The 8545-nt window shown below is 58.3% G+C and overlaps 1 protein-coding gene across 1 annotated transcript; it reads left to right on the top strand.

Moving 5' to 3' along the window:
* Positions 1–2199: 2199 nt before the first annotated feature.
* FADS6 (fatty acid desaturase 6) lies at positions 2200–7128 on the top strand. The gene is made up of 6 exons (XM_010579292.1): positions 2200–2548; positions 3294–3460; positions 3966–4146; positions 5006–5193; positions 5788–5967; positions 6979–7128. Exons 1-6 carry the CDS (start codon positions 2200–2202, stop codon positions 7126–7128), a joined length of 1215 nt encoding a protein of 404 aa, XP_010577594.1.
* Positions 7129–8545: the final 1417 nt, after the last annotated feature.

Genomic DNA, 8545 nt, shown 5'->3' with positions numbered 1-8545 from the left:
CTCCCGTGAGCATCGTGACTCCCACCTTTGCTGCAGCTTGAAGGAAGAGGCTCTTGTGGGCTTGACACTTTTCTCCAGAAGCCAAAACTCGGCCTCTCCCACATGGTTTTCAACCCACTATTTCTTCTCTTCTCCCAGGTGGTCTCTGGTGCCAGCGGCAGCATGGGTCTGAGTGATACCACATGCTCACCTCTACCCATGCACACCGGCACGCTTACCACCGGCTGCGGTGGGATCCTGATGGCTCATGTTGGTTTTGGATGTGAAGCTGATCCCCTCCTCCTCTTCCTCCTCCTCGGCCACTACCACATAACCAGTTCTGCCCCGTTCTGCACTTGTGCGGTGGCAGCTCCACCACCGCTCACCTTTGGCACTGCCAAATGGCAGCCTGGCACCCCCGGAGCAGAGCTTTGTCACCGTGCTGCCACCATCCCTCGCGGCCACATCCTGGGTGTGATGAAGGTAACGAAGGCATCGTTCAGGAGCAGACCCAGCAGCCCTACCCGATGTACCCTTTGGGTCTGACACCCACCTGCCCATGGCCCGGCAGCACCCATGGGTGCTCTCCTGGCCGCGGGCTTCCCTCACTAACAAGCAGGTGATGAAAGCCATGCTGCGTATCAGAATGAATCACTGACCTGGCTGGTTGCAGCCAGCCCTGCAGCTTGCTGGGCTTTGGATGCTGCTGTAATTCGTTAGTGCCCCAGCTCTGGAAACGATCTTTCATAATACAAGCTCTTACAGTAGAAATGAAACCTCAGCAGGTCCTTAATGCACCCTCGGCTCTGCCCCTTTTGCAGCAGGTGTGATTTATTTTTTTTTATTAATCTTTATTAATTTTTTTCCAGGGTATGATGACAGTCCCCTGGGGATTGACACAACTTGGGTGCGAGGTTTGCTTCCCTGCGAGTTGCTGCAGTGATGTGCTGTTACTGGAGGTGCTGAGCCTGTCCTAGTTTGGGGCTGGGGTACCCCAGCAATGGGTATAGCAAACCAGCCTTGTCTATGGATTTGCTAGATGTCAGTGTTCATCAAGGTTTTGGTGGATCAGTTGAGCTGATCTGGTTTTTGGTTAGGAGAAACAGCAAATTAAGAAGAAATCCAGCACCCCAGCAAGAAGTGATGTGTTTTTAGCCTTCCCCCGTAAAGAAGTGAGGCCCAGGATGTCCTGGTCTGTGCACGGGCATCCCCAAAGCTTTCCGAGTGCCTGTGCTCTGCCTGGGTGATTAGTTAGGAGGCAGTGATGCAAAAGGGAAGAAATCCTTATGAAATTCCTGAAAACAGCCTGGAAGAGAAGAAGAACTCGGGGGGGGGGGGGGCCAGGGCCGGGTGCCACAGCTGCTAGGCACAGATCTGGGGTGCCCTGGGCTCTGTGTCCCCCCACCCCAGCACAGAGGAGGGTGCCGAGCAGCTCCGCAATAGCAGTTTGGGCAGGCAGGCGCAGGCAGGCAGCCGCGCAGCCGCGCACTGCCCCTTCCTTCCCGCAGCCTGCTCCTTGCTGTGAAAAAGGCCGTTTTTCTCTCCAAAACGGCTCCCTCGTAGGACAGGCGACATTTGCTCCCGCTCTCCAGGCAGAAGCGAAACCCTATCCCTGTCCTCAGTGCTCCGCTTGGGTTTCTCAGGGCTATTTCTGGCTCTTGGCTCCTTCGCCTCCAGTGTTTCCACTGGCGCTCTCCATCTTTTTTCCACTCCTTCCCTCCTCTGCTGCCCTCACCTCCCCGTGCCCTCAGCCAAGCGTCCTTCCCATGGCCCCGCCGCGACGGCTGCTCCCTGAAATGGGCTGCCAAGGCGGATTATTGCCATCGCTAATCTGCATTCACCCTCCTCCCCGTCCTCCCCTGCTCCTCCCTTCTCCAAATTGCTGCTATACGGCACTGGTGTGCGGTGCCGCACGGGCTGGCCGGCCGCCCCGAAACGGCCAACGCTGGGAGAACCACCGTGCCAGGGCTGGTGTGAGTAGGGGGCTGTGGTGGCCGGGTGGCGACTGGTGTGTCCCCAGGGTGGGAGGTTGGGTGGCAATCCAGCCATTTCCTGTGGCTGTGTCCTCCTCGGGTTGTTTATTATTTTTTTTTTCCCATCCCTGCCCTTCCCGTGTCCTTTGGCGGCAGCAGGAGCCGGGAAGCCCATCTGCGGTGGGTCGGGGTGCCGCGATTGCTCCTCCGCGGGTCCTACCCTGTGTGGCCTCTGCTCGGCAGGGAGATGCCGCTGGAGGACGGGGACCCGGTGAGGCAGAGGGGGCAACGGGTCAACGGCGAGGTCAGCGGTACCCCCCGGCTTGGGGGGACGGGAGACCCCCTGCTCCGGGGCACGCCAGCACCCAACGGCAGCGGGATGGAGGCGATGGCAGAGGGCCGGGACCTGGGGCCAGCACTGGGTGACAGGGACGTGAGCCCCGGGGGGGGCCCGCAGCAAGCAGGGCAGCGTGAGGAAGCCCTGATGACCGAGCTCTCGGAGCTGGTGCAGAAGGTGGTGAAGAGCAGCAGCTGGTGGGAACGGCACGGCGTGGATATCAGCATCCTCGCCTGCAGCTTCCTCCTGCTCCCAGCAGGTAATCCCACTTAGCCCCTCCAAACTGCGGCTGGGGGGGGGGGTTCCGTTGCCTTCTCACAGCTTTTTGCACTGCTGGTACAACTTTGTGCTGGAAGCCTATTAGCAACCTATTAAGCCTGTAACAAAGCCACGATAACCCCTTCACCCCGTGCTATGGGGCACCCTGACCCCACTGGAAACCCACAGTGGGTGACGGTGGCACCTGGGGTACAGCCTGGGGTGAGGGGACAGTGCCTGGGCAGATGGGGACAGAGAGCAACATGCTCCATCCGTGCCCTGCCATGGGGCAGGGAAACCCTGGCAGTTTTTGGTGACAACGGCCCCGGCGGGTGCAGGGGGATAGTTGAGGCTGGGGCTCCAGCGGCGCAATCAAAAAGCTGCAGCTGGTGCCTTCTCTTGCTTTTGAACTCCTGGGGATGCTGAAATCCTGGCAGGGTCATTTGTCACCAGTGGGATCCTAGCCAGAGCTGCGGGATGGGACCTGGCACCAGCAACGCCTGGTGCCATCACGGCTGGAAGTGGCCAAACCTTCAGCACGAGGACAAGCGTGGCTGGTCCAGCTGTGCAGGGTGGTGTGGAGGGAAGCTTTCTGGCTCAGGCACTTTAAATACCTGTAACTATGAGTGAAAAACAGGTTTAGGGCAGTGGCTCGCATGTGTGGGTGTAGCAACTACTCCAGCCCAGCTGCAAGCAGAGAGAGGTGAGGAGGAGTGTGAGCTCCTGCCTGGCTGGTTTGTCCATAGGGTTCCTGTGCCTGCGGTCAGCCCAGGCCATCCCTTTCCTGGCGGGTGTCCTTACCCTCGGCGTGGTGCATCACACCTTGACCGTGAAGGGCAGTCACCTAGCCAGCCACAACGCCTTGACGGAGTCCAAGTCCTGGGGCAAAGTCTGGGCCATCTTCTTCATTGAGGTGAGCAGGGCCAGGGGGTTTGGGTGACAGCTCCCCCCCTACAAAGCCCCATCAGCACCTTGCCAGCACCCCAAGCCCTTCAGGAACAGCCACTGGAGAAGAAGATGGATCCAAACCCTTCCTGATCCGTGGGCAGAAGGGTTAAATGTAAAGGAACGTTACACTGGGGAGCACCAGGAACAGCCCTGCTGGTGGGGCTTTGCCTGGAGGCAGCGGGGCAGGGGGGGAGCCCCCAGCTGGGGATGGCTCCTGTGGTGTGCTGGGCTGTGGGGTTTTGTGTTGGTCCCCTTGACCACAGGGCTGCAGAGCACGATAATGAGTTGTGGGGAGTGGTGGGAATGGTTTCCGGTGCTCAGCTCTTAAGAAGGCCATTTCCAGACTGGTTTGGAGCCTGTGGGGTGCAGAGCATCTCCCCTGGGTACCTCTCCTGCCAGTCCAAGCCAGGTGGTGCCTGATCCTGGTGCCGTGGCTGTAGGCATCACCTCTCCTTTCTCTTCCCTCCCAGCTCTGCTCAGCTTTCACGGCTGAGCAAGGCACCTACAACCACGTGAAGATCCACCACGGCTACACCAATGTCATCGGCCTGGGGGACTCCAGCACCTGGAAGCTTCCTTTTCTGAACCGCTACGTCTACATGTTCATCGCACCTCTCGCGGTGCCCATCATAACCCCTCTGGTTGCTCTTGGTATGTGTCCCAACTGCCTTGGGATGGGGTTCTGGGTATGGTGAGCTTGTTACTGTCCAGATCTCACCCCACCAAAGGGTTCTGCTTCGTTTGGAGGCATCGCATTAACTACACCGGCCCGCAGCGAGACACAGGGCTGCAGCGAAGGCAGGTGATGCTGCATCTGTTCTGGGGAAGGCATCTGCTGCGTGTCTCCTTTCTGCTGGTGCTCAGAAATGCTTCACATTTTCCTGTGTTGGGTCAAGTGTTGGAAAGCTATTGTGAACCTGAAGCGCCCCAGATTTGCTCTCCTTTGATTCAGACCCTTGGCCATAGCAGGGTTCACCATCACATGGGTCTCTGGCTGGTCAGAGCATCATAATGATTTTACTGACTGCATGCAAGGTGAAGGTGTGGGAGTCTACAGGGACCGGGATGCAACGAGCTTGGGCAGACAAGGCAGTGGCTCAGGGGAAATAATGGTGCCAGGAAACGACTGGGGAGAAAAGCCTAGAAAATAGTAAGAGGCTGAGGAAACCCGGTCCATTGGGCTGAACACACAGCTCTGGGCAATGCCAAAAATGCAGACAATGACTTGGCAAATTGTAAGAAATGAAGATGCAGCCAAATCCCCATGTGATAATGCACAGCTGGAGCCTCTGCCCCACTGCCCTGAGGAAGCTCCAGGCCCCAGCCCCAAAAAAACAGCAGGTCAGCAGTGCTAGGGGGTTTAAGCCAACCTGGAGGATCAGGAAAGGGAGATGAAGAATGGGATGGGCTTGTAGGTTTATCAGCATGCCGGGCAGTCTGGCCGCTGGAGCAGCAGTGACGGGGAAGCATCAGCACCTTGCCCATGTGCTGCCTCTTCTTCCTCGCACAGATTTGTTGAGGAACGTGGAATGGAAAGTAGCTCTCCGGACCCTCTGCTGCATGTTTCTGGGTCTTTACTGCCATTACTGGCTGCTGCTCCACGTCTCGGGCTTCCAGTCACCGTGGTCCGCCCTGCTTTGTATGCTGCTCACCCGCTCCCTCCTGGCCCATCCCTATATCCACGTCAACATATTCCAGGTAGAGACCTGAAGCTCTGAGATGTCCCGATGGTGCTGGAGACAGGCCAGCTGCCACCCAGCGCTGGTGACATAGCCCTGACACTGCTGGCTGGGGCTTGTGTCAGCTTAAGGCGAGCGGCCTCGGTCGTCACATCCCTCGTGCCAATGTCGTCATGGGGAGGATCAGGCTGGTGGGGCTGGGGTGGAAAGCGGTGGCCCTGGGACAATGTCAGGGCAGAGGGGTGTGAAGGGCTGGAGGGTGATGTCCTCTGCGGTGGCTTGCAGGACTGGGGACTTTGTGTGTTTACAGGTGTAGGTGCAGCTGGTAGGGCAGGTCCTGGGATGGCGAAAGGCTGGTGGCTCCAAGTGTGGGTGCATTGGGGGAACAGAGCGCGGGTGCTCCTCGATGGCTCTGTGGAGAGACAAGCGCAGGACGGAGCGACTTTAGGGACGAACCCAGTTCTGGGGTTGGCAGCCAAACCCCAACACGTGGCTCAGCCTGGCCAGCACCTTTGTGCCCTCGCATGGCCAGAGCTGTGGTTGACTCCGTCTGGAAGGGGCTGGGGGGGGTGGTGACGGGTGCCACGGGGTCCCCACCCTGCTTTTCCTGCAGCACATCGGCCTCCCCATGTTCGCGGCCGATCGGAAACCCAAGCGGATCCACCTCATGAGCCTGGGTGTCCTCAACCTGCCCCGCAATGCCCTGCTCGACTGGTCCTTTGGCCACTCGCTCATCAGCTGCCATGTGGAGCATCACCTCTTCCCCAGCCTCTCCGACAACATGTGCCTGAAGGTGAGATGGTCCCGCGGGGCAGATGAGTGTGTTGGGAGGTGACACGGGGACGAGACCATCCATGTCCCCACCACCTCCTCTCCCTGCCACCGGACCTCTCTGCGCTGCTCCCCCCCATGCTAGAGACCTCTTGCTGCTTTGCAACAGCCCCTAACCCACCTCCCTCCATCCCACTCCTGTTTCTCCCGGGCTGCTGCTCCCTGCTCCTTCCACTGGTCCCAGTTCCAGCCTGCAGCAGCCTCCCAGCAGTCCAGGATCCTTCCAAACTCTTCCCTTGGGAAAGCATTTCCAGTGCTGCACAGTCTGGCTTTTGGTTTAGCTGGCATCCAGGCAAACCTCCTATAATTTTGGTCGCGCCCTTACTTGTTACTCTGAGGTGGGGGGTGTGTTCAAAACCTGGGCTCTGAGCATGGCCCTGGCTCGAGAAGATCCCAAGGCAGATCCGTGCGCTGCCCTTCAGCACGGGATCTCCACTGATTTAATGCTGTGCACTTATTTCCAGTCTCAAGTCAGGGGAAAAATTAAGTCATACTAATAGAGGGAGTAGGAACACCAGTGGGGTTTGGGTCATGCCCTTTGCTCGAGCTCACGGGGCCAGTAGGACCTGTACCCCTGCAAAGGTGTGTTGAGGGAAGGGGTAATTAAGCTGGTGGCAGCCTCCCAGCCCTGCCGCCGAGCCGGCTGTGTGGGCACGTGGGGATAACTATGGGTGTGAGTGATGAGTGTGTGTGGCTGGCCCTTGTTAAAGCCTCGTTAGGGCTTCCCTCCTAATCCGAAGCCCTGCATAGGCATTTTGCTAGGGTAAACTCCCTGTATTGCTGCAACTGGAAATCACCTTCCTCTTAATTTTCATGGTGAAGAAGTTATAGCTGGTGCTGCCTTCTCCAGCCCTGTTTTGGGCATGTGGCATGGGTTTTCTGGACACCTTGCAGGGAGCTCGGCGATGCCTCAGGCTGGGAACCTTGTACAAATGCCGGAGCATCCTGCATGGAGGTGAATTTGCCTTTGCAGATCAAACCCATCGTCTCCCAGTACCTGAAGCAGAAGAAGTTGCCGTACAACGAGGACACCTACGCCTCCAGGCTCCGGCTCTTCCTCCAGAGATACGAGGAGCTGATGGTCCACGCTCCCCCCATAACAGAGCTGGTGGGCATCCAGTGAGGATGGGGCCCCAGGACTTGGGGGGGCTGTTTCCTGCAGGGACTTGCAGCAGGGATGGTTTTAGCAGGATCGGGGCTACACAGACACACGCCTCCATAAAGCCATCGCGTAGGAAACATCTCTTCCCAGTGTCTTGCTTTTGGCTAGATAAAGATGCACAGAGCCACGGCGGGAGGAGAGCCAGGTGATGCAATGGCAGGGACAAAAAAAGGGGGGGGCCCCCCCCCCCCCAGTTATTCCCTGCCAGGGCTTAGTTTTATCCACTCTGCTTTCACGCCTGGGGAGAGGAACCCCCCCATCTGCTGTCTGGGGTCTCCATGCAGCAGGACCAAGGGAATGCGGCACCGTGTCTGGGGCATCCAGAGCTGGTTCCTGGCTGAGCTGCTGGGCTCTGTAGGATGGAGCTGCAAATGTGGGGTTGGGAGCTCAAGGAAGGGGTGGATTGTGGGGAGGGGGTTGTGTCACTGCTGCCTGCGCTTTGCCTGACTTTGGGATAAACCAGTCTTTTTGAGGAACAACGATTTGGCAAGTTCAGCCTTAACACGTTGAAGCGCATCTTCTTTATTACTGGGTTTTGTTGCTGGAGCAAGTCGTACTGGTATCCTGCAGTGCCCGAGGCAGGGCTGGGGGAAAGACCCTCACCCCATGTGGGGTATCTGTATTGGGGTGCTGGAGGTGACCCCAGACTCGATCGTTGCTACTGCAAGAGTTTAGCAGGAGAATCACCTGCCAGAGGCAGGCAGGTCTCAAGGGCTTGGAAGACTTTCCCTGTTTAGGGAGGGTGAACTCAGCCCACTGAGCTGCTGCCAGCGGGTGGGATGCTCATGTGGCTGGTTCCAACTCCCCTCCAGGACACCGTGCCTGGCTTTCCTGGGGCTCTCTGCTGTTCCAGACCTGCAAGACTGATGACAAAGTCCAGCCCAGTGTCACGGTGGGGACCTGGCAGCAGAAAAGGGAACTGGCCCAACTGGGACCAGCGTGGGAGTCAGTGCTGGCTCTGGGCTTTGCGAGGCTTTGCTTCCTGATTCGTGCTGGACTCCCGGCCCCACAACCGGGATTTATAAGGCTAAACATTGCAAATGTGTCCTGAGGCACAGGGATGCTCTCCTCTGGTCCTGGGCCATGGCAGGGCGAGGGTTGCAGTGGGCATGCCCTTCTGTGGGCATCATGTACCCCATTCTTCTGCACCAAGTGCGGGGACATCCTCAGACCCACTGGAGAAGTGTCCCTGTGTGGGCACTGTGACATGGGGCTGGGATGGCCACTGCATGTCCCTGTGTAGTAGATCCAGACTCGGGGGTGGGGAAAGCTGGCCCTGGATCTGTCCAGTGTGACCCCTTTGGCATCAGAAATAGGGAATTACTGATTTATCCTGGGCTGGGGCCCGGGGGTTGCTGATGCCCTGGGCTGGTGGCAT

This window comes from Haliaeetus leucocephalus, unplaced genomic scaffold (assembly GCF_000737465.1).
Source record: "Haliaeetus leucocephalus isolate CR32 unplaced genomic scaffold, Haliaeetus_leucocephalus-4.0 Scaffold657, whole genome shotgun sequence".
Classification (NCBI taxonomy): Eukaryota; Metazoa; Chordata; class Aves; order Accipitriformes; family Accipitridae; genus Haliaeetus; species Haliaeetus leucocephalus.
This window is presented reverse-complemented; position numbering and strand designations above follow the sequence as displayed.